This window comes from Camelina sativa, chromosome 11 (genome assembly GCF_000633955.1).
Source record: "Camelina sativa cultivar DH55 chromosome 11, Cs, whole genome shotgun sequence".
Classification (NCBI taxonomy): domain Eukaryota; kingdom Viridiplantae; phylum Streptophyta; class Magnoliopsida; order Brassicales; family Brassicaceae; genus Camelina; species Camelina sativa.
The window spans coordinates 29948983-29975048 of NC_025695.1; the positions used below are offsets into that span (position 1 = coordinate 29948983).

General features: G+C 36.5%; 3 protein-coding genes and 1 pseudogene across 5 annotated transcripts in view; all 4 read left to right on the forward strand.

Moving 5' to 3' along the window:
* LOC104724662 (BTB/POZ domain-containing protein At5g47800-like) overlaps positions 1-1125 on the forward strand; it is a 3523-nt gene extending 2398 nt beyond the window's left edge. The window contains exons 5-6 of the mRNA XM_019232002.1: positions 6-390; positions 522-1125. Coding sequence (XP_019087547.1) covers positions 6-390; positions 522-920 — 784 coding nt within the window. The 3' untranslated portion in view covers positions 921-1125. The remainder of the gene's footprint in view (positions 1-5; positions 391-521) is intronic.
* On the forward strand, positions 2559-3847 carry LOC104724665 (casein kinase II subunit beta-1-like). Of its 2 annotated transcripts, XM_010443205.2 has the most exons (3): positions 2559-3055; positions 3278-3496; positions 3653-3847. In XM_010443205.2, exons 1-3 carry the CDS (start codon positions 2815-2817, stop codon positions 3742-3744), a joined length of 552 nt encoding a protein of 183 aa, XP_010441507.1. In that variant the 5' UTR covers positions 2559-2814; the 3' UTR covers positions 3745-3847. The 2 variants fall into 2 exon arrangements, with proteins under 2 accessions (XP_010441507.1, XP_010441506.1); XM_010443204.2 differs by having other exon boundaries at positions 3278-3847.
* Positions 11019-14723, forward strand: LOC104728499 (annotated as a pseudogene).
* On the forward strand, positions 16509-18360 carry LOC104724666 (calcium-dependent protein kinase 9-like). Of its 2 annotated transcripts, XM_010443208.2 has the most exons (4): positions 16509-16852; positions 17642-17724; positions 17814-17985; positions 18156-18360. In XM_010443208.2, exons 1-4 carry the CDS (start codon positions 16783-16785, stop codon positions 18275-18277), a joined length of 447 nt encoding a protein of 148 aa, XP_010441510.1. In that variant the 5' UTR covers positions 16509-16782; the 3' UTR covers positions 18278-18360. The 2 variants fall into 2 exon arrangements, with proteins under 2 accessions (XP_010441510.1, XP_010441509.1); XM_010443207.2 differs by having other exon boundaries at positions 17814-18257.

A 26066-nucleotide genomic window follows, 5' to 3' on the forward strand; every position in this document is an offset into this window, starting at 1 on the left:
GCGAGTTATGTGGGAGCATCTCTCACAACAAAGACTGAGTTGATTAGAAAAGCTGGTCTGCAACTCGACGAGGCAACTGTTGAAGACCTCTTGTTGCGTTCACACTCATCCTCTCATCACCGTCGCTATGATACCGACTTGGTTGCTACAGTTCTTGAGAGTTTTTTTATGCTCTGGAGAAGACAGTCTTCTGCGCATCTTTCTAGTAACAACAGTCAATTGGTGCATTCAATCAGGAAGGTGGCAAAGCTTATTGATTCCTATCTTCAGGCAGTGGCACAAGATGTCCATACGTCAGTTTCCAAATTCGTGTCTCTTGCTGAGGCAGTGCCTGAAATTGCACGTGAGAGCCATGACAGACTTTACAAAGCGATCAACATATATCTCAAGGTATCAGTGCAAAAGAGCTACTAACTATAGTTGAGAGACACACCGGTCTACTACTTTTAGCAATCATCCATTTTATGCACAGAAAATGGATACAGTATTTGGAACTGAAAAACATTTGGGTTACATGGCAGGTGCATCCCGAGATAAGCAAAGAAGAGAAGAAACAACTATGCCGAAGTCTTGACTGCCATAAATTGTCTGCAGAGGTACGTGCACACGCTGTGAAAAATGAGAGGTTGCCATTAAGAACGGTTGTCCAAGCCCTCTTCTTCGACCAAGAGAGCAGTTCTAAAGGAGCATCAAGTCGATTAGAGAGCCAAGAACTCTTCTCAAGAGGTAAAGAGACGTCCACGGATATGCACAAGCTTCACCTAGGTCAAGCGGAAACAGCTTCTATAGGGAAAGCTAAGAATATACTTGAGGGAGCCAAAAGAGGAGAAGAGAAAATTAGATCCAGTACAGACCCCAAGAAGATAGTGCGGAAAGAAACAAGATCAGAGCATAAGCATCATATAAGTAGAGACAGGTAGTGGACTAAACGTCTTAGGCCACAAAAACCGAGTGTCTTCTTTGCATTCACCAGACATCTGATGATGATTGTAGAACCCAGTGGCATAATCTAGTATTAATACAGTGCAGAGCTCAAGCTCCTGCTCAACCATTATCGTGTAGCTTGTATCTTAAGAAATCAATTATTATGCAATATGGAATTATACGTAGTAGAGTGTGTTCCTATCTTTGTTTCCCATTTCTCCCCTGGATTTACCTAGATATCAAACATCTCAAATGTCCTTCAGTTGCTCTCGTGTTGATGCCTACCGTTATTTAGATTAAAACGTACAGATGAGATTATTACTAGCTTAGAGAAGACCGCCTCTGAAGCGGGTATGACTAAGAGGATGCAGAAAGAGAGAGTGAGCTTCCGGGATCAACTAGGAGGAGAGCTGGCTGAGGTTATTGGGATGTCAGATAGAGCAGAGGTGGAAGAAGAAAGCCACGTTGGGTAATATGAAACACTGGTGCAAGTGACACTGATAACCAAAGGCGGAGGGAAGGGAGATAAATCTTTTACAGGAACCAGAGGTGTGACTGATCGACTCCAGGAAGCTATGACGTTGTTAAAAGGGGGTCCAAAAAGAGGGATTTATGATGATCTTTACGGTGGTGACTCACTTGCCAAGGCTGTTGGCACGTCATGGGCTTCTGTGAGTGAATCAGCAGCTAAAGATAAAGAAGAAACTGATTGCACAAGAGGGGTTGGTGAAGAAGATGATAACGACGACCTGTTTGGTGACTGACTGATTTTGAACACGAGAGATTTACGCAGCTTCTTCTTCTCTAATGTCTACATCCCATTCCAGGGCATTGGATACATAATACCACCAGCCTTAACCACAACACGTCCATAAAAATGAATTCCACAAAGGAAGGACGAGAAAGAAAAAAACAGATTACTAACCAGATGATTCACAATATGCGAGTTTGAGGTGTTCCCCCTTGAATTGCAGTACCACTTTCTACAGGAAACGACATTACACCTATGACAATATGTAACGAGCATGAATCAGTCCATAAAGCATCTCAGCAGCTGACTCGATCAATTCATTATGTTCCTCTGTAAACATCTCTCCTGTTACCGACCCAATCCATATAAAACATTCAACATTCAAAAGACATAATCATAACACCGAACCCATATTGGTTTCACTACTATCCCTAAATGCAGATTCACAAAAGAACTCGTTCCCTCGTAGATTAGAGAACCAAAATATCCATGAAGTGCCCTGGAATGATTTTGAACCAAAATCACTAAAAAAATCTTAAATAGTTTAAAAAGCGAAGTTAATCAAACAAAACCTGGCGATGATGAAGTTGGTGTTCGAAGAAACTCAGTATCGCCGCTCCAAAGAAAGAAAAAGATAGATTTTGATGAGAATGACAGAAGCGTACATCGCACGTCGCTTTTACAGAGGAACAATATCAGTATCGCAAAGACCGTTGTGAGATACTACGACACAAAGACGGTGATAGTCTCGGTTTTTTCTATTTTCTTATTGGGCTTTAAATGTACATATAGCCCAGCCCAGCCCATATATTCATTGATTCTCTTCTTTTTTTTTCCTCTTATTATCTTTTTTTATTTTTTTAAACCAAAAACTTTTAAAAAATAAAAATAATCTCTTTTTCTCTCTGTCTGTGTACCAAAACAGAGAGAGGAGGCTAGTTGCGAAACGCGAGAGAAACCAAAAAAGATTCGAACAAAACGCAAAAACCCTAAGAAGAGCTCACGGTATTATAATCGCCGTCGATTTCTCAATCCCTCACCGGCGATTCTCACGCCGGTGAAACGTGTACCATTATTAGCCTGTAATAGATAGATAGATAGATAGAGATTTGTTTAGGTAATTTTTTTTTAGAAGAATCATGTATAGAGAAAGAGGTACGGCGAATTCGAGACCTGAGGTTGTGGATCGTAAACGGATCAACGACGCTCTCGAACGGCCTTCTCCGTCAACGTCTCGTCAAGTTAACGGCAAAGGCAAAGGAACCGTGACGGCGGCGACGGCGAGCTCCGTTTTGATGGGGAAGAAGCAGCAGTCGAATGATAGCCATAGTAGAGATTCGCGTTCTGCTTCTCTCTCTAAGAACAATAATGTTTCTGACGGTTAGTTTCGTTTTTGCTTCTGCATTTGGAAATTTTTTGTTTTTGGTTTGATTAGAGAGACTTTAACCTAGCTTTTCCTGATTTGGGAATTCAAGTTTTGATATTGTAGAGATAGAGATATTGGAATTGTACTCATTACAATGAGCTGAATCTAGCAAATTCATTTGTTTAAGTCTCTGGAGTTTTTTGATGTGACTGATGAGCTGTTTTGTGGGAATATAGATGAATCAGATACAGATAGTGAGGGATCAGATGTTAGTGGGTCTGATGGAGAGGACACTTCATGGATATCTTGGTTCTGTAATCTACGAGGGAACGAGTTCTTTTGTGAAGTTGATGATGATTACATTCAAGATGACTTCAACTTGTGTGGGCTCAGCAGTCTAGTTCCTTACTACGAGTACGCTCTTGATTTGATCTTGGATGTTGAATCTTCTCACGGTAAGTTTTCATACGTGTTTCCTGTCGTTTTAGCTTTTTGTTGCGGTTTAGCTCTAGAGACAGAATCTGCATTTAGGAATAGTAGTGAAACCAATGTGGGTTTCGCTTTTACGATTATGTCTCTTGAATTTTTGATATGGATTGGGTCCGTAACAGGAGAGATGTTTACAGAGGAACAGAATGTTTTCAATTTCTTATATTCCCAGAACTTTGAATGTCCGTGCCGATTGCCTTACAAAAAGAGCTAGAGCACGAGGTTCTTTTTTGTCCCATGTAGACTTGAATGTTCCGGATTGGTTGGCTTTAGAAACCAACCTTTTCAAACTTGAGTAATAATAATATGGGGTTTTGAGGTCAAAAAAAAAATGGTATTGAGATATCAGTTTGGATATTAACACTCCTTTCTTTGGATAGAAATTTCCACAAACAAAAGTTGGAGAACGACTAATGGTCCATTCATTTGAGGGAAACTTTGGCGTGTTTTCCTGGAAGAAACGACTCAAAATAGAGATATATAGACTAATTATGGAGCTAAAATGATTTTCTTATTCACATTGATGAAAAAATAAATATATTGTAGATGTAACTGAATATTTTTGGTAAGTAGCATATATGATCGTTATAAATCCTAAAAGTTTTAAATGAGTAAAAAAGATTCATTATCAACGATCAATTTGATTCCGTATATTGTTGACTATACTTAAGGAAAACAAATAAATGACATAAGATTATTCTGTGGTTACAAATTTGGGCTCAGTACCGTTGATTTTTGATTATAGGGGAGGACAAACCTACTCGTTTTGGCCTCCATCGAAGTATCAAACCTACTCGTTTTGCGTATATATAGAGTAGGCTGAGTAGAGAGAGGGATACGAATCCATTTCAAGTTTTCAACAAAAAGAAAAAAATGAGCCACCACCATAACCACCGCGACCGAGCCAGCGGAAGCTCCTCGGAGAACAGTATATTTTTTTAATTTTAGCGTATATGTGATTAACATATATTAATATTTTGGCTTTTGATTATAAGTAGGGTTTATTTATTCTATTGATCTCTGTTTCACTACAAATATCGCTTCTAGGGTTTTCCCATAGTTACGCAGACTCTTTTTTTTTTCTCAAAATTTCTATTATATATTCTAAATTTTTCTTTCTTTTATCAATTAATAGAGATAAAGTGTGTTTGATTTCAAAGTATATGTATTAGAAATACACAACAACAACAACATTTTTGTATAAAACAAATATAAATTTTTATGTAAAACTGGAGATAGTAATATTTTATATTCTATATTAAATTTGTAAATCATGATGACTCCAATCAAATTTATTTATAGTTCCCCGTAGATCCAACACTACAATAGGAGCTGTGTTATCTCGACGTCGTTCTCAGACAGTAGAGCCTGCTCCCAGGAGACCGGACCATGCTCCTCCTGCCAGAGGAGCAGGTCATGCTTCTGCCCGGAGAACGGACATTGTAAGAGTTGAGGAGCGTCCTCATCGTGGCTACGTTGCAGTTGGAGTTGAGCAGGTCGAAGATGCCTTGGCTGAACATCGTGTGCTACAGAGGAAGTTGGAGGCTATGGTTTCTAAGGAGCTTAAAGCTGAGGTTCGTTTTGAACAAGTTAAGAGCCAGCTTCGTCCTGCAGGAAGGACATTTGCTCAAGGTTCACTTCCGTTTGAACCTAGTGATCATCATCGTGATCAGCATTATCTCGATCAGAGAGGGATCGTTCCAGTCGGACGTGGTTTCCGTGAAGCGACCGTTCCAGTCCGCTATGATGAGCTCCAAGTTGCCTTGGTTCGCCTTAGCATGACAAGAGCAGATCTCGAAAAGACAACTTCTCGTGAGCGTGAATTACGGATTAATATTAAACAAGCTGAGGATCAACTTCTTCGTGTGGGAATCAGACCTTCTCAAGGTTTGCTTCCAGCCACCGTTGGCTCATTACAGATGCATTTTCTATTTTTTTCCTTGTCTTCCAAGTTGTAGTAATAAAAACACTTCTCTTTTGCTCTTACAAGTTGTGATCTTTTTAAAACTCTTGCATGTACTTGTCTTCTTTTAAGTTGTAATATTCCATCTGTATTAGAATAGATGATGTTTTAGAAATTTATATTGTATCACAAAGATTGATTTTCTGTATTTTTTATTAATTAATGCTTTGAAATTGTATATTTCAAGATTCATTAATCGAGAATTTATAATTTTAATGAATTACAATTGGTTAATAATTATGAAAAATATGTTATTATATATAAAAATAAATTTATGACTAAGTATTAATTGTTTTCTTAATCTATGTGAAAAACAAAAAAAATCATCCTTTCGGATACAGAAGGAGTATTACGTTTGATAGATTATACTTTATACATGTCATTGTACTTTGGCTCCATCAATAAATCGTAGTTTGTATTCATTGCTTTCAATTTGTTTGTATAAATGTGAGTGTGAAAGTTTGATCTTCTGGTTTTTCGTCAATAACAGATCGAAACTCACTCAAGAACATCACCAATGAAACGAGTTCCCCTTGAATCAACAATTGCTAGTCTCTCTCTCTCCCAGGATGGAGAAGAGAGTAGACAAGCTTGAAGATTTAGCGAAGACTAAAAAACGTTAAAATGTGATTTCTTAAGCAACCTTTAATTAAAAAAAAAAACATTACAAAGTCCAACGGAAAGTAACCTGGGCCTGTACGACCCATTACACTGTCCTTATCCACAGGTGAGCCACAAATTGCTGATGACTAATCTCTCTCTATATTCAAGGCTATGCAGTGCTGGTGTATGTATGTCAAATTCTTTCTCCTTCCTCTGTTTGCGAATTAATCTCTATACTTAGTTCAAATTAAGTCATTAAGACTCTTGAGTGACGCGATTGGATCATTTCTCTTGCTTTGACCCTTTCTTCTTTCAACTCTAAATTACAATGTGATTTTTTAGCTACTAGCTTTTTCGGATTCGTATTGCTCTGGAACTTTCAACAGCTACCTACCTACATTGCAATATCAACGACAACGATAACATGATGCAAATATTTAAAGAATACAAAATGGTTTGCGTTGATTTTTTTGACTTCGTGGTTTTCTTTGTAAGTTTATACATCCATTGATTTGTGTGAACCATATTTTATGATATTCGATAATGACATGCGAATTGCAAAACATATAATACATATATACATATATATACATAGAGACCAAACTGTAATTACTACTATTTTACATCCTTTTAGTCTTCTCACGTTCAAGATTTTCTCTTTTTGCCCATTGATGATGAAGATACAATTTTTTTTGTTATAATATAAGGAGGTTAAATACTTCATAGACAGAACGAGCTTAGGAGATGGATTCAGTCTCAAAGACCTCTTATAGGAGGTATTGGAAACTCATGTGAATCAGGAGAATGCTGACTCTATTTTGGCTCATACCTTCCCAGGGTGGAGGTGTGAATATAACTACTCATCTCAAGCAAGTAATGGAAGAATCTGGGTAGTGTGGGATCCTTCACTTAAAGTGTTCATCTACAAAAAAACTGATCAGGTAATTGCTTGTGGCGTATTTGATCCTTCAACGAATCAGTCTTTCTCAGTCACTTTTGTATACGGCCGGAACTGTATGATAGCTCGACGTCAACTTTGGTTAACACTTGAGGAGTTGCATCAATATAGCAGTCAACGTTATCTACCTTGGCTCATCCTTGGTGATTTCAATCAAATACTTCAGGCACAAGACCATTACTCTATGCTCCCCTATTCTCTTCCTCTTCGTGGTATGGCAGAGTTCCAAGCTTGTATAGACAATTGCGAGTTGATAGATATGCCTGGTCGAGGATCTTCTACTTGGTACAATGGACAGGAGCTGAATCCAATGACAAGAAAACTGGACAGAGCGATGATCAATGAAGCTTGGCTGGATACTTATCCTCAGTCAATTGCACTTTATGATACTCCAGGTGGGTCTGACCATTCTCCTATACTAATCACAACCTCCACTGATGTTGAGAGAAGGAAGGTACCATTCAAGTTTTATAACTTCTTCTCTACTCACCCTGACCATGAAAGTATGATTGAATCTGCTTGGAACGGACCAGTATTGAGCGGTACATCAATGTATGGACTTTGTCAGAAGCTTAAGGAAGTTAAGATCTGTTGTAAGGCTCTAAATCGAAACAACTTCAGCAACATTCAGGCTAGGACTGCAAAAGCTCATGAAGCACTCTTAAGGATCCAGACACAAGTCCTTAACAATCCATCTCAACACTTATTTCATGAGGAAAAGGAACTCAAGAAAAAATGGTTGATCTTGTCTTCGGCTGAAGAGTCATTTCTTAAGCAAAAATCAAGAATAAGATGGTACTCGGAGGGTGATTCCAACACAAGATTCTTCCACAAGTCAGTCAAGGCTCATCAGGCAAGGAACAGAATATGCTCCCTTCTCACTGACGATGACTGCAGGATTTCAGATACGGTTCAGCTAAAGGAAATGATAGCAGGATACTACCAAAATCTGCTTGGGGTCAAGAATGATGCAGTGCAACCTTTGTCAATTCAGGAAATCAAAGATCTCACTCCATTCAGGTGCAACATCGACTTGGCAACCAAACTCCAACTTATTCCAACTCCTGAGGAAGTAACAAGCACGTTATTTTCCCTTCCACGTAATAAGGCGCCTGGACCAGATGGTTTCACTGCGGATTTCTTTGTTAACTCATGGGGATTAGTTGGTCCTGATGTCATTTCTGCAGTTACTGAATTCTTCACAACTGGGAAACTTCTAAAGCAGACAAATGCTACCATTCTGGCGCTCATCCCGAAGACTCTAACATCAGAAAGATTGAACGAATTCCGACCAGTTTCTTGCTGCAACACGATTTACAAGATAATATCAAGGTTGCTAGCAAGAAGACTCAAGCTCTTCACTAATCAAGCAGTTCAACGTAACCAGGTTGCATTCATCAAAGGGAGGCTATCATGCGAGAATGTGTTACTAGCTGCTGAATTGGTAACATATTTCAATAAAGACGGGCCTATCTCCAGTGGATGCTTACAAATTGATATCTCCAAGGCGTTTGACAATGTTGACTGGAACTTCCTGATCAACATTCTTATGGCATATGAGTTGCCTCCAGTTTTCATCAAATGGTTGGTCACATGCTTTACGACTCCATCTTTTTCAGTGGCATTCAATGGGGAGCTAATAGGTTATTTTCCAGGGAAAAAAGGGCTACGCCAAGGTGATTCGATATCAGCTCCTTTATTCACTCTAGTCATGGACATGTTATCAAGGAAGCTTGATTTGGCTACTACACAAGCTTTGATCAGGCCTCATCCGATGTGTATTGATCCTCTCATCACCCACTTAAGTTGTGCGGATGACCTTCTTGTGTTCTTTGATGGGTCGGAAGCATCACTCACTACAATTATACAAGTTCTGGATCAGTTCAAGCAAACTTCGGGATTGAGAATCAATCTGGCAAAGTCTTGCCTTTTTCTGGATGGCAACAATAGAGAGGAAAAACGGAGATTGGCATTATCTCTCAACCTAGTCCATGGATCTTTACCAGTCAGGTATCTAGGTGTTCCACTTATCACTCAAAAGCTCTCTCCTTTAGACTACATGCCATTAATTGATAAGATCAAGTCTCGAATATCGGGATGGACGCATCGTCACCTCTCTTTTGCGGGACGCCTTCAGCTACTTTAGTCAGTTATCAACAATACCATCAATTTTTGGGCCTCCATTTTTCTTCTTCCAAACAAATGTATTGAGAAACTAGAACAAATTTGCAGTGCTTTCCTCTGGAAGGAAGTTGCAGACTCTGCTCGTGGTGCAAAAGTCTCTTGGAAAGTTGTCTGCACTCCAAAAAATGCAGGAGGTCTAGGGCTTAGAAGGCTCATGGATTGGAACCACATTTTTGGCTTGAAGTTAATTTGGTTGATTTTCTCCCAAGCCGGTTCTCTCTGGGTCCCATGGGTTAGAAAGCACCTTATTCATGGAAGAAACTTTTGGAATGCAGATTTCAGATCCACAGGAAGTTGGATTTGGAGGAGGCTTGTTAAATTACGTCATTTGGCAAGACCTTTCATTTCCTGTAAAATAGTCTCTGGAAATGAAGCATTGTTCTGGCATGATAACTGGACAGGATTAGGGCCTCTCATTGATGTCATTGGAGACTCTGGTCCGAGAGTTTCTGGTATAGGACTGCTCTCAAAGGTCTCTCAAGCTGTGAGGAATGGGGATTGGTCCTTACCCCGAGGAAGGAATTCTCAGGTGCAATTGCTGTGAACTTGTCTGCAGAATCATCATCCCCCGTTGACTCGAACTGGTGGTGATGAGTTTGCTTGGAACTTAACTCCTGATCAAACCCAAGATATGTTCTCCTCTCTTAAAACTTGGAGGCAATTGCATCCGACTGGTGCGACGGTTACTTGGCACTCTCAGATATGGTTCAAGGAGAAAATCCCGAAGATGGCGTTTATGGCCTAGCTTACGGTTTTGAATAGGCTAACGACAAGAGATAGACTGCGGAGTTGGAATTTCCAAGTCCCTTCCAATTGTCTACTTTGTCAATCAGGAGAGGAGTCTAGAGACCATCTGTTTTTCCAGTGTTCGTACTCAAAAGTTCTCTGGCTCGACTTTTTTGCTTAGTTTACACCTTCTCAATCATCTACCTTCATGGAAACTCTAAGTTGGCTCAAGAATCCTACCTCGAATAAGAAGCTCAATGTCATTTGCAAGATCGTCTACCAAGCTCTCATTTATTCCATCTGGACAGAACGCAACAACAGACTTCACTCTCCCTATTTCAACTCCACAGATAAAATCAAGAAGGACATACAACTATTGTTGAGGAGACGAACCATCAGACTCGACAGCTCAAGCAACTTTACCTCAACATCTACTCCAGAGGACACTTATCTTTATCTATGGTTCCACCACTTCCAGCATTATTAATATATTTACGCTAGCATTCTCCTAACTATATCGATACTGTATTGAAGCTCTAGTGTAGAAACACTTAAATCATATATAAAATGGTATCTCTTAAAAAAGAAAAAAAAAATTTGCTCTTCTCATTCATCTTTTCTCCGATACTGAGAATAATGGGTACCATTTTCGAGACTGTTTTTGCAGCTGTTGGACGTCTTCGACCAGTTTTTAATTTCTTGGCGGCACATGGAGCTTACATTTGCAAGATTGAGGAGAATCTTGACGATCTGAAGAATGCTTTGGAGGATCTCAAAGCAAAAAGATGTGATTTGCTACGCCAAGTTGATGCTGAAGAACTCAGGGGTGGGCTACGGTCAGCTAAAGTGGAAAGGTGGCTTTCAAAAGTTGAAACCATTGAATCTGACACCAATCTGCTGGTTGCTGATGCTTCCTCTGTACAACAAAGGCTGTCAACGTATGGGTATTGTTCCTGCACTTTCTTTTCGGTCTACGGCTCTGCCAAAAAGATTTCCATGAAGTTAAATGAAGTCCAAAGTTGCTTGTCTGTATATGAGTTTGAAGTGGTGGCTGGGCAAGCTCCTCCTCCCGTGGTAGTAGAAGAACCTGTTCAGCAAACATTTGGCCTAGATACAATACTTCAAAGGATATGAAGCCTTCTTAGGGAATCTGATATTAGAATGTTGGGTCTATATGGTATGGGGGGAGTGGGTAAAACTACACTCCTCAGTCTAATTGATAACAAGTTCGTTAACTCTAAGGATGACTATGATGTGGTCATTTGGGTTGAAGTTTCTAAAGATGCAGATATTGGGATGATTCAAGATGATATCGGGAAAAGATTAGCCCTCTACGACGAGGATTGGATCAATAAATCACAAAGGGAGAAAGCAGGTGATATACGCAGGGTTCTAAAACATGTGAAGCACCAATTCGTGTTGTTATTAGATGACTTATGGTAGGAAGTGAGTTTAACATCAATCGGAATTCCATTTCAGGGGAGAGAATACAAAGTCGTGTTTACTACTCGTTTTAAGGATGTATGTGGAAGTATGGGAGCAAATAAGGACATAAAAGTTGAATGTTTAGCATAGTCGGTTATGCTCTCAATCTCATTGTTCATCAGCAACATATTTGTCACAAAATTCCAATTCTTGAGATTTGGTAGATGGCTTTAGTTAACACCGGTTTTGACTAGAAATCTTTCTCCAACTCCAGTGACTATCCACAGTGCCATCTCACGAATCAGGCCATGCATATATACACTGTCTGTTTAGACTCCCCCCTATCCTCCAATAACAACCATGCCCCAACAAGAGTACGGATTATCTCAAGGCCTAGACTCTTTGCTCCTTCTCTTCCGTTTTCTTCATCTATGATACCCTCACCAATCCAGTACTCTACCAGTTCATCTTTTCTGATATTATGTGCCTCATGAAATAAAGCACAATATCGAAAACACAACTTTGCATCCTCATTTTCCAAATGATCATAGTTGTACTTCAAAACAGGAAATACTTTCTTCTCCATATCATCCGACACAGGCAGAGAATAGTCCAAAGTAGAGAGTACATGATGCCATTCATCTGCAGTCGTTTTACATGACAGAGACTTGCCAATGACCCCAATTGCAAGGGGTAAGTAAAGGCACATTTTCACAATATCTTTTGCGTGGTCAAACATTTCGCCATTTAATGTGTCTCTTCTAGAATGATGCTTTAACAAGTCCAATGGTCCTTCTCTGCTAAACATTCAACTTTTATGTCCTTATTTGCCTCCATACTTCCACACACATCCTTAAAATGAGTAGTAAACACGACTTTTATTCTCTCCCCTACAATGAAATTCCGATTGCTGTTAAACTCACTTCCTCCAATAAGTCATCTAATAACAACACGAATTGGTGCTTCACATGTTTTAGAACCCTGCGTATATCATTGGCTTTCTCCCTTTGTGATTTATTGATCCAATCCTCGCCGTAGAGGGCTAATATTTTCCCGATATCATCTTGAATCATCCCAATATCTGCATCTTTAGAAACTTCAACCCAAATGACCACATCATAGTCATCCTTAGAGTTAACGAACTTGTTATCAATTAGACTGAGGAGTGTAGGTTTACCCACTCCCCCCATACCATATAGACCCAACATTCTAATATCATATTCCCTAAGAAGGCTTCATATCCTTTGAAGTATTGTATCTAGGCCAAATGTTTGCTGAACAGGTTCTTCTACTACCACGGGAGGAGGAGCTTGCACAACCACCACTTCAAACTCATATGCAGACAAGAAACTTTGGACTTCATTTAACTTCATGGAAATCTTTTTGCCAGAGCCGTAGACCGAAAAGAAAGTGCAGGAACAATACACATACGTTGACAACCTTTGTTGTACAGCGGAAGCATCAGCAACCAGCAGATTGGTGTCGGTTTCAATGGTTTCCACGTTTGAAAGCCACCTTTCCACTTTAGCTGACCATAGCCCACCCATGAGTTCTTCAGCATCAACTTGGCGTAACAAATAACATTTGTTTGCTTTGAGATCCTCCAAAGCATTCTTCAGATCGTCAAGCAAACGACTTTGAGTCAAGCAAACGACTTTGATTTGCAGTCCATGACATAAAAAAAGACATGGTGTCTGGTCCATGGACATGGTGGTACCTGAATTGCAGTTTGCGTTATATTTAGATAAAAAAAAAGCACTTGAGAAAAGCCTGGAGGCTTTGGAGATGGGATTGCAAGCCCTAAATGCAATGAGAAATTACCTGCTGCAAAGAGTGTATAAAGAAGAGGGCAGAGGTCTACAAGTGCTATCAGAATTCAAAAAGTGGATTTCAGATGTCGAAGAGATTGAATCCAAGGCTAATCCTCTGCTTGATAAGAGTATCTCTGAACTTCATAAGTTATCTAAGTCTGAAGATGGATCCCAGATCTCTGAACCAACGTCAAATCATTACAGTGAAATGGTACACAAGAGGTTGAAAGAAGTTGAAATCCTTAAAACTAAAGAGTTTTCTGAATTGGTGGTTGACAGAGCTCATCTGCTTCATGTGAGGAAGATCCTGCCACTTCAACCAACTCTTGATAAGGTTACGTTAGAAACTAAATGTTTGAGCCCAGAAGAATCATGGGATCTATTTCAAGAGATAGTTGGAGAAGCCACGTTGACAAGTCATCCAGACATACCCCAACTCGCAAGAATAGTTGATAAGAAATGTGGTGGTTTTTGTTTTGCTCTTTATGTCATCGGTGTGACCATGTTAAGCAAAAGAACGACAAGGGAGTGGTACCATGCAATTCATGTTTTGGTTTCATCTGCAGCTGCGTTTTCTGATATGAAAAATAAGATTCTCCCAATTTTAAAGTTTTCATGTGATAGTCTGCCTCGTGAGAATATCAGGTTATGCTTCTTGTATTGTGCTTTATTTCCAAAAGGTGGTGTTACAAATAAACAAGGGTTGGTCGACTGCTTGATCAGCGAAGGAATAGTTTCAGATGAAGAAGATAGAGATATAGCTGAGATCAAGGGTTATGGTGATCGAGACTTTGGTTAAAATGGTTTTGTTGATGGAGGATGAATCTGGATATGGTGTAAAGATGCATGACGTGGTTCGGGAAATGGCCTTGTGGATAGCATCTGATTTCGGGAAGCAGAAAGAACACTTTGTCGTTGTGGGCGGCGAGAGAATACATCAAATGCCATAGGTCAATGATCGGAGAATGGTCAGAAGGATGTCGGTGACATCTACTCAGATTCATAATTTATCGGATTCTCCCGACTGTTCCAAGCTTACAACCCTGTTCCTCAAAGGAAACAACAACTTAAAATGGATCTCGGGTGATTTCTTCCGGTGGATGAAAAGTCTATTACTCTTGGATCTATCTTATAATATAGAACTTGCTGAGTTGCCGGAGGAACTTTCTTGTCTGGTTTCTCTGCAGTTTCTCAACTTGTCATTTACATCGATAACAAGATTGCCGCTTGGTCTAAAAGATCTCAAGAAGTTGATACACTTGGATCTTGAGCACACATCTAAGCTCAAAGAAATTGAGGTGATAGCAGGTTTATTGAGTTTGCAAGTAGTACGGTTATTCTGGTCCTTTCCTATGGATCTCGGATTAATGGAGGATCTACTAATTTTTAAGAGTCTAAAAGAGTTGAGTCTAAACGTGGAAGAGGATGCTGTTTTGCAGCGGTTACTAAGTGACAACCAGTTGGCAAGTTGTATCCGAAGTTTACAACTCAACGGATTTACAATAACCAATGGAGACTGCTAAAATCTGCGTCCAGTATTCATGAACTCAGTATCTCGGGATGTATTCCCCGAAGATAACCACTGATAGGAGAAGCGCCCTACATTTTAGCAACATTGAGCAATGTCCACAATTCCGGAACATGCACACGGTGCAACTGTATGGGTGCAAAGGTGTAAGGAGTATATGACATGGTTGCTCTTGGCCCCGAATCTTGACAATCTACGTGTATACGAATGTCCGCAAATAGAAGAAATAATAAGCAAAGACAAATCCATGACCCAGCAGCTAGGAGTGGGTGATAATAGTGAACAGCCCTTTCTCAATCTAACTAGCCTCATTTTAGAGGGCTTACCTGACCTGAAGAGCATCTACTGGCCTCCTCTAACCTTCCCAGTTCTGAAATATATTCAGATAAGCCGTTGTCCGAAGCCTTCCCAGTTCTGAAATATATTCAGATAAGCCGTTGTCCGAAGCTGAGAAGGCGTCCTGTCTACTCGGACATCGATAATGGAAGAAGCTGTGGAGACTCCGCGTTGGCATGACAAGAGAGTGATCTCTGCAGTCGGAGCTGTGGAATCTCGACGTCGTTCCCAGATAGCAGAACCTTCTCCTTCCTGAAGAGCAGGTCATGCTTCCTCCCGTAGAACGGACATTGTAAGAGTTCAGGAGCGTCCTCATCGTGGCTACGTTGCAGTTGGAATCAAGCAGCTGGAAGATGCCTTGGCTGAACATCGTGTGGTACAGAGGAAGCTGGAGGCTATGGTTTCTAAGGAGCTTAAAGCTGAGGTTCGTTTTGAACAAGTTAAGAGCCAGCTTCGTCGTGCAGGAAGGACATTTGCTTAAGGTTCGCTTCCGTTTGAACCAAGTGATCATCATCGTGATCAGCATTATCTCGATCAGAGAGGGATCGTCCCAGTCAGACGTGGTTCCCGTGAAGCGACCGTTACAGTCCGCTATGATGAGCTCCAAGCTGCCTTGGTTCGCCTTAGCATGACAAGAGCAGATCTCGAAAAGGCAACTTCTCGTGAGCGTGAATTACGGATTAATATTGAACAAGCTGAGAATCAGCTTCGTCTTGTGGGAATCAGACCTTCTCAAGGTTTGCTTCCATCCACCGCACCGACAACCTGCGGAAGCAGCAACCACCGTAGTAATTAAAAACTCCCTTTTGCTCTAGCCTCTTCCAAGTATAATTGTGATATTTAAAACTCTTTTACTTATTTTCTTCTAAGTTGTATATTGTAATATTACATTTGATAGATTATACTATACATGTCATTGTGTCTACCTCAGAATTTTCGATTTGTTTGTATAAATGTGAGAGTGAAAGTTTAATCTTCTAGATTTCCGACAATAACAGATCGAAACTCACTCAAGAACATCACCAATAAACGAGTTCTCCTTGATCACCGTGACCCTCAAACGGCAAATTCCACTACTAAGTAGTAAGTACTAATCAAAGGTTATACAAGCTTGAATCAATCACTCTCTAGTACAGATTCTATATGTACTTTGAAATGATATGAAGAACAAGCAAGAAGGATAAGAGAGGCACTAAAAAGCTTGAAGGTGAAGTTAGCGAAGACTAAAAACGTTGAATTGTGATTTCTTAATAATCCCTGTAACCAAAGGAAAAAAAAAGTTAGAGCATCTTTAGTGGAGGATTCTCTCACAGTTGCTCTTATTTTTAGGGCCAAAAAAATAAATAAAAAACCCAATATTGGGTCCACTAAACGGAGAAACGTTGCTCGGGAAAAGAATTTGAGCAACGCGACGTAGTCTGTTTTGATAGGTTATTGAGTAAATATAAAACAAAAAAAAAAAATTTCCCAATCCTATATCTCTTTTCTCTCTCGATCAGAAGGCGAATCAATCCCCGATTTGATTCCTTCTTCGACTCCATTTCTTCGGCCTAGTCAACTCCAGTTCTGTTTCGGATTACGCCTTAGATTTCCTGCTCGACCAAAGAGTCCGGATCAAATGGAGTGGATGAACCGCCTTGGTATCGGTTGTTTCGCGGCGAATCGGAGCAAAAGGGAGCTGAAGAAAGAGATTGACAACAGCGGCGAAGATTTTTTCGATGCGGCTGTTATGGAATCTGCTGAGAAGCCGGATCATTTGGTGGTCATGGGTAACGGAAACGTTGGCAGGTAAAACATAATCAAAGAGCTTTCAGAACGAATAGAGTTTGGTTTAAGAATTTTTGCTTAAATCCTGTGTTGGATGATGAGATCGTTTTCTATATCTCACATTGATACCATGATGCTCTAACCGATGAACTACTGTTTCTGGATTAAAAAGTTTGAATTTTTAGTGGATTCCAATGCTGAATTGTGATTTAGTGTTGTGTTTTCAACGTGGAGTCTACCTGTACATTGACTACCATTTCAGTGTTTCAAATCTAGTTTTGTTGTCAGATTGTAATTTTGATGTAAAATATTTGTAGTGTATTGTAATTTTGATGTGAAATTTCAATTCTGCTCTGTTTTGATAAACAACAGTTAGGTAACTGCTCTGATCTAACTCAACTGTGTTGAGGTGTATAGGTTTTGTGTCTTGCTTAACTCGGGTATAGTCTTGGGTGGATCATTCCAATTTCTTTTGCCAATTGTTACAAAAGCTGATTCTTGACCTAATTCTATTTTTGATTCTTAGCTGGGGAAAATGGTGTTCTTCTTACCTGGAGAAAGTTTTATTCATTTATAGGTGTAGGACCTAGAATAAGTGGAATCTGTAATATACTAATGACTGAAGTTGTCAAAGTAGTCTGTCTGCATTAAGAGATGTCTTGAAGTTTAGGTGATAGTAATTGATCTTTGATGCTATATTGAAACGGAGAAAGTAATTGATCTTTTTCCACAGAGATCGTCATTTCTTAGTTATGATAACTTCTTCTTCTTATATTCTTACTCGAATGTTGAAAATGTGGTTGGTTGCAGAGCATCCATGGCTAAGAAAAGGTGGAGAAGCATCGGATAAACCTATTAGAGCAATGAATAAGCTAAAGAAACTTGCTTTAAAGGTTTAAGATCAAAGAATTGATGCATTGTTGCTAAATTCTGACAGACTTTTTGTGTTTTTTTCTTCTTCTTACTGTTTAAATTTGAACAGGTGATTGCGGAGAATATTGACACGGAAGAGATACAGGCGATGTTTGCTAATATAGATACAGACAATAGTGGTACAATCACATATGAAGAATTGAAAGAAGGCTTAGCCAAGTTGGGATCAAAACTCACTGAAGCCGAAGTGAAACAGCTCATGGATGCAGACAAGACCAAAGGTACTGATTTTACTGCTATCTCTTCGAGATCACCTGAGATACATTTTAACCCTGTTGATGTTGAAACTTCACCAAACCAGCAACGTCTTATATCTCCAGTTGATAATGAGCTAGAAAACCTCATTGACATTGACGTGAAATTGATACAATGCTAACTCCGCATCTTGTAGTATCTCAAACCGGTTTTGAGCACGAGGAACATTTTAACTCTGACATTGATACAGCATCTGCCCAGCTTTTTGTTATATCTCAACTAGTACTCTTTTTGTCTTTTGGTTCAGTCTTGTTTTAGTGTTCATCATAACTATTCCAAAGTTTGTAAAATATTCCAAAGTTTTTAAAACATTCCAAAGTTTGTAAAACATGTTTAATATTCCAAAGTTTTATGTAATATACAAAATTTAAACAACTTTTTTGTTACTTTAGATTATTAAAGTTTTATAATTAATAAACACAAATTAAAAAATTATTATTTAAATGATTGAGCAACCATGTTTGGATTTTCTAGTGGAGAGATAATTTTGCTCAAGTTCTCTTTGAGTTGCTTTAATTAATTTTATGATTAATTAATATATGAGTAGCTTAGTAGGGTTTCTCCACTAAACTCTGTTTTTCGTAACTAACCTCTAACAACCGTATATTAGCTTAAATTGTATATTTACCTGGGCCTGTACGGCCCATTACCTTGAAGTCCTAAACCCGCGACCACAATAGTTTTATGTTAGTGTGATAAGTGCAAACAGCTTATATTAATAATACCGTACTAGAATACGGGTTGAAATTCATTTTATTTATATTATAATTTTTATATAAAGTATAATTTATGTGATTGTTTTTAAAAGTTTTTTGAATAAAACATTATGCAATAAAATCATATGCTAAATATGATGGCTTAAAAAAAGACACCTATTTTATAAGTTTTATATTATTAATGATTTTAGATAAGTATATGTGCTATAATACTAATTAAATTTTATTTTATACAAAATTTTGTATATTTTATATTTTAAAATTAAATTTTTATGTTATATTAGTTTATGTATGTGAAGTTATTTCAACAATGTATATTCTACATCATGACTTGAATGTCATTATCAAACATAATTTTGTAAATTTGGTTTTTTAAAAAGCGAATTATTATACTATGAGTACTTTAATATATTGTTATACTTTTTGTTTTATTATACTTGGTTTCTTGAAATTCTTTCATATTATAGTGACATATTATTGACATTGCTATAACAAATCAATTTAGAGTGTTTATAGTTTCTAACTTTTATATCAAGTTTCAATATTTAAAAAATATTTCAAAATAAATTATTTAAAGTTTATTATATTATATAAAATTAGAAATTCAACAAAAAAATATGAAATTAAATTTAAATATTTAAATTTTGACCGTTACTTTGTTAAATTTTTAATTCAATAGATATTATTTTTAAAGAATAATATTACTAAAGCTTGAATATTTTATAGATTGAACAATTTATATTTGTTTTTAAAAATTCAACTTATGGTATATCTGAAAATAAAACTATTTTTTAATTATAATAAATAATATGATAATTTATTTATTTCACAAAATAGACTCATATATAAAAATAAGAGATGAAGTATAATAATAATTAACAAATTAATATGTTAAGTTAGATATCAAAATATTTTAATATGGATGAATAATTTAATAAAGTAAATTAATATGGTAAGTTAGATCAATCAAATGATTCTTTAGAGTATTTTCTTTAAGATTTTCGTAAATTGCACCCACTATATAATTTGTAACCAATTAATCTATCATTTATTTGTAACTAACTTATTAAAATTATGTAGTCTACAAAACAATAATAATGTTGTACACTTCTGTTTTATTATAAAGGAGATTATTTATGGATATAACAATAAATGTTTTTAAGTGACTTACTTAACACTTAGGCCATGTTTATAGGTATATCAGATGGGGTGTTTTTAGGCCATTTAAAAATGAAAATAATTGAACAGTGGACTTAAGATTTGGCTCATTGATCTTATTCTAGAACTGTTCTTGGGCCTGATCTTGTGTGACGTGTCTCTCTCGGATTGATTGAGAATATATGGAATAAATTTAGACATTAATCTATGTATTAATTAAATAAAATGTTTGTCTTGTTTAATTAATTAAGTAATATGTTTGTTTGTTTTTTTTTAAATTTATTTACAATGTTTTTTTTGTTTCATAAAAATATGGCATTGTATTTTGAATTTTAGTAAAAGTTTTATAAGTTTGCAATTAAAATGTTATTTTATAAATTTTTATAATTGTAATATGTTTAAGAATATTAATAAACATTATATTATTAAATAGTATTAAACATTCTTAAATTTTTTATTAAACATTAATCTATGTATTTATTAAACATTCTTAAATTTCTATAAGAATATTATATTATTAAATATTAAGATCTTAAACATGTTCTCCCAATAACTAACTTTTTAACAAAAGTTCTTAACTACTGATCTTACATTATTTTCACAATATTTATACTGTAAGAACACCCTAAACTGATCTCCCTATAAACATGTCCTTACGGTCGGCATAGAACACCCTAAACTGATCTCCCTATAAACATGTCGTTACGGTCGGCATATAGTGGAATTATCGTTTGTCTGAGAAGTAGATTCATTTCCTAGGAAGTGGAAGCGTGGTTTGGCCATTCAATATTGTAGATTAATAAACTAAAATAGTAGCAAACGTACGCATCGTTAGTGTAATTTTATAAGCCGAACTTTAGTGGAGATTTCTCATGTGGTTTCATTTAAAGAATTAAGTACAAAAGAAATGTGTGATAATATAATAGAGAGAAATGAGTTGGTGTGTTAGAGTACTAGGAAATAGTTCTCGGCAAAATAACCGGTAACCAAATAATCGACTGAACCGAACTGAAAAAAATCAAACTAAAACCGAACCGAAATTCTTCAAATAACCGAATGATTAGTAAAATTCTATATTCAAACTAACCGAAACAAAACCAAACCGAACCGACAATTAAATGGTTAACCGATATGTCTCAATACTTAGAAGATACCCAAAATAATATACTTAATATTATGCAAAAATTATAAAATAAATTTTAAATATTAATTATTTTTACATTCAAAACAATTAAATACTTTAAATAATCAATATATCTAAATGTTCTTATTTTGAATTTACAAATTTCAATACTATTTTGTAAAATCGGATCAAAATTTTTTACCCTTTTTGTATTTTTGTAATGTATTATTGGTTAATTCGGTTACTTTTGGTTATATTAGTTTTGTTTGGTTAATTTCAATATAATTTATGTTTAGTTATGGTTACCTCTTCAACTACCGAACCGAAATTTCTAAAATATCCAAATAATTATTATATTACTATCCAAACTAACTGAAACCGAACATAACCAAACTGAAACTGAACGGTTAACCGAATGTCCAGGCCTATTAGAAAATATCGAAACTATGTTGTTGTGGTTAACCATCCGACTTATTGACCTATTTGCTTATTAATCAATTTTTATAATGTACTTATAGACCAATATGACTCAATCCAACAAATGCAAGTATTGACTATAATCACACGCTTTTAATAATTTTGTTTTACAGCTTTAGACGACACGAGACTATATACTTGTGTCAAACATTTTCAACATAAAATTATCAGACATTCAAACCGTAGGATTTAATATCCTTTATATATTAAGTAGAAGGAAAAAAAAAAGCAGTAGTGTATTTCATTCCAAGCAATGTATATATATCGATTTTTTTATAGGGTCGTTTTTATGTTATTAGCATTTGTAGCAACTATAGTGTGCACATTATACCTTTTCATTTAGCAGTTCATATTACTGTATACCTTTTCAAATTTTGTATTTTTGTTAATTATAGTTTTTATTTATTAATGAAATTGAAATATGAGTTTGTGCAAAAATACCTCACACTGTCACACGTATGTGGTAAACGTGGATACCTCTCCTAATATTCAAGTGTAATACATATGTAATAATATTATATCAACCAATATCAAAATGAGTCAATTTGAGTAACACATCGTAAATCTAAATTTTTAAATAATAATATTACAATAAGTAATAAAATTAATAATGCATATAAATTTATACAAATTTTAGAAACGAGAAAAACGAAACGTGTATAAGAAAAAACACATTCAAAATGCGTTTGCAATGTGGGAAATTGGGAATGTCGGAATGGGATAAAGCCAAAAGAAAAATAGATTATAATTTCACAATACTGTTCACAATATGAACACTGGCCAGAAAGACTTTAATTTTCTCAATGATTGATCACAAACTCAGAATATAATATACAGCCGTCAGAAGGTCTTATATATATACAATCAAGAGATTTACAGGGATTTTTACACAAAATACCACTTCTTACGCCAAATGTTTTGTTTCTGTCCTTTTTGTCAATAATTTACAATTTCATCATTTTTACCATTTTAAAATATTCCATAATTTTTTCATAAAACACATATTTCATAACGGAAAATATATCCTAAACATAACTGGAACCTAATAAACACAAACATTATGTGTAAATTTGTGTTCTAGATATCAAAAATGACATTTTGAAAGTTTTTGGACAAATGGCAAAACTTATAAAGTAATTTACTGAATGTTTACATCATGTAGATCTTTTTCAAATTAATGCATGAGATTTGTGAATGCCTAACTTTTCAATTGGTCTTCATGAAATGTTTTCATATCTAAAACTAACTTTTTCCTCTTTTTCCCCCAAAGCATCATTCACAGTGCTTATCTTAATTGGTGATAATTAAAAAGTTTCATAAATTATAACAAATTATAATCTTACATAAACNACATTGATCAAATTGATGAGACCCACCGATGAAGGCTTCAAGGAGGAAGTAGTGGAATTTGGTTTGAATTTGGGATGCTATGAAAGTCAACGGAGAAGTACATGGTGGTTCGATTTGGATTTATCTGCTAAGCATATGAATTATGGTTTGGATGACCATGGCATTACATTAAAAAGAAAATGAGTTTCTGCGTCAAACCTCTTTCACAGGTCTAAGTTTATGTTTTGCTTGAGGGCAAGCAAAAGTTAAGTCTGGGAGAATTGATATATCATGGTTATTAGGTGTTTTTAGCCATGCTATAATAGAGTCTTTTTGGTGTTTTTAGAGTCTTTTTGAGGTTTTATAGGATTTAGCATGGATAAGAGCATAATGGAGCTAAATAGAAGGATTTGGAGCATAATCAAGCATTAAGGCTGAGTTACGAAGTTGGGAGACCAGTTCAAGAGTAAGCATGAATCGATGCTTCATATGTGTCGATCGATGCATAGCCAAAGAAGACAAATCAGAAGTTTTCCCACAAGTTTTGAAGATTTACAGAACCGCCCCAAAATTTTTCATATTTGCATCCCTGGACGTGTTTTAGGAATATTTATAGGATTTTTATGCAGTTGATTACATTACAGTTTTAACATATATTACTTTATTATATTTTATAATAGTAAATGTTTCACCACTGTTCCTATTAGGCTATAAGGCCCCCCCTCAGCTTATTCACTAGTATATTGTCGGTTTGTATAGATCAATTAGGTCTAAGTTGTATATTGTATATAAGGCTCTCAGCTAGCCACCGTAATCAATAAGAAACTTATTTTACTGCCTCTTGTGTTTCTTGATATGGTATTAGAGCACAAAACCTAACTACTAAAAGGTTTTGTAATCTATCATGTGATCTCTCCTTCTCTTGACCTAACTTCCTTCTAAAAGATGAACACCAAATCCGCTCTTTCTAATACTACAGCTCCGGCTCGTGTTGTAACACGACGAAAGATTTCACCATATGATCTTACTTCAGGAGACAATCCTGGTACTCTAATCTCCAAACCTCTTATGCATGGACCTAACTACGACGAATGGTCTACAAATTTGCGATTGGCTTTAAAGGCAAGAAAGAAATTTGGTTTTGCAGACGGCTCTATTCCTCAACCTGTTGACATTGATCCTGACTTTGAAGATTGGTCTGCAAACAACGCTTTGGTGGTTTCATGGATGAAACTCACCATCGACGACAGCATAGCAACATCGATGTCTCATCTCGATGATTCTCACAAGCTCTGGACACATCTTCAGAAACGTTTTGGAGTTAAGAATGGACAACGTATTCAGCGCCTCAAAACAGAGTTAACGACTTGTCGTCAAAAGGGTTCCCCTATTGAAACAACCCGCTGGTTGAGGTTCTTCCCTTAACAATGTTTCTGCTCCAGGTCTTAGTGCTAATGCAACAAGTTCGTTTTCATCCTCTTCGCTGACTAATGCCGATCGTATTGGTATTACTGGTTTGAACGAAGCACAATGGAAACAGTTGGTCCAACTGCTTGAGGAGCTAAACTCAACATCCTCTGCTCAAAAATCTGGTACATTCTCTCTCAAATCTTGGATTATTGATTCTAGAGCTACACATCATATGACTGGCACACTTGATTTCTTACGTGATGTGAGTGATATGCCTCCGGTTCTTATCAAACTTCCCGATGGCCAATTTACAACTGCTACAAAACAAGGGTGTGTTCATCTAGGATCATCTTTAGAACTTCATGAAGTGTTTTTTGTCAATGGGCTGCACTGTCATCTGATCTTGGTCTCCCAATTGACTAAAGCACGTCATTGCATTTTTCAGATTACTGACAAAGTTTGTATTAATCAGGATCACACCACACTGATGCTGATTGGCGCCGGTAAGGAGCTGCATGGCTTGTACTTTTTCCGAGGAATGGAAACAGCAGCGGTAATGACGAACTCGGATTCATCTTCCCAACTGTGGCATTGTCCTCTAGAACATCCTTCTTTAAGATCTTTAAAGTTGTCGAAGTTACTGCTACTAATATTGCTTTTGATTCAAAGACATGCGAAATCTGTATTCAGTCTAAACAGACAAGGAATTCTTTTTCTTTTGAGTTATAATAAGACGAGTTTTCCTTTTGAATTGGTGCACTGTGATCTTTGGGGTCCGTATCAAACAACTTCTATCTGTGGCTCTCGTTATTTTCTAACTCTTGTTGATGATTATTCTAGTGTTGTATGGTTTTATCTTTTACCTTCCAAACAATAAGCTCCAATACATCTTCGGAATTTTATTGCCTTAGTCGAACGTCAATACTCTACTAAAATCAAAACTATCCGGAGTTATAATGGTTCTGAATTTGTTTGCCTCATGATATATCATAGTTATTAGGTGTTTTTAGCCATGATATAATAGAGTATTTTTGGTGTTTTTAGAGTCTTTTTTAGGTTTTATAGGATTTAGCATGGATATGAGCATAATGGAGCTAAATAAAAGGATTTGGAGCATAATCAAGCATTGAGGCTGAGTTACGAAGTTGGGAGACCAGTTCAAGAGTAAGCATCGATCGATGCTTCATATATGTCGATCGATGCATAGCCAAAGAAGACAAATTGGAAGTTTTCCCACAAGTTTTGAAGATTTACAGAACCGCCCCAAAGTTTTCCATATTTGCATCATTAGTCCCTGGACGTGTTTAGGAATATTTATATGATTTTTATGGTCATTGTTTAGACCTAAGTTATTTTCTGCAACCTTTTTGAGAGAAGAAATATTGAGACCTTTTGGGAGAGAGATTTGAACTCCTTCGAGAGAAGAATTCCTGAACTCCGTTCTTATTTCTTGATATCTATTGCTTATTATTCAGAAAAGATGTTTTGTTCTTCATTGAATATGTCTGAGTAGTTTGCTTGTTAGGTTCAAGGTTTTTCACAAGAATTTTATGATTTATTAGATCTGTTTATTTAGGGTTCAATTATCTTCTGTGATCTTCATCTTAGGTTGTTCTTCATATTAATTCTTGATTGATCACCTACAATTCATACCTTAGGAAAATAAATTGATATGAGAATATAATTGATTTTCCTAATAAAACCTTTTGATGAGCAAAGTTATTTCTTGCAAAGAGATTTGATTTAGTAATTTTGTGAACAATCTAAACTTGTTTTTAAAGCTGATTTATTACCTAGAATTTTGCAAAGAGATTTGGATTTACTGGTTTTAAAT

Excerpts from the sequence above, each read along its gene's own strand:
- LOC104724665 (XM_010443204.2), top strand. The coding sequence starts at position 2,815 with ATGTATAGAGAAAGAGGTACGGCGAATTCGAGACCTGAGGTTGTGGAT. Across the intron at positions 3,056-3,277 it reads GAACAATAATGTTTCTGACG|ATGAATCAGATACAGATAGT; the intron begins GTTAGTTTCGTT and ends GTGGGAATATAG.
- LOC104724666 (XM_010443207.2), top strand. The coding sequence starts at position 16,783 with ATGCGGCTGTTATGGAATCTGCTGAGAAGCCGGATCATTTGGTGGTCA. Across the intron at positions 16,853-17,641 it reads GGTAACGGAAACGTTGGCAG|AGCATCCATGGCTAAGAAAA; the intron begins GTAAAACATAAT and ends GGTTGGTTGCAG. Across the intron at positions 17,725-17,813 it reads TAAAGAAACTTGCTTTAAAG|GTGATTGCGGAGAATATTGA; the intron begins GTTTAAGATCAA and ends AAATTTGAACAG.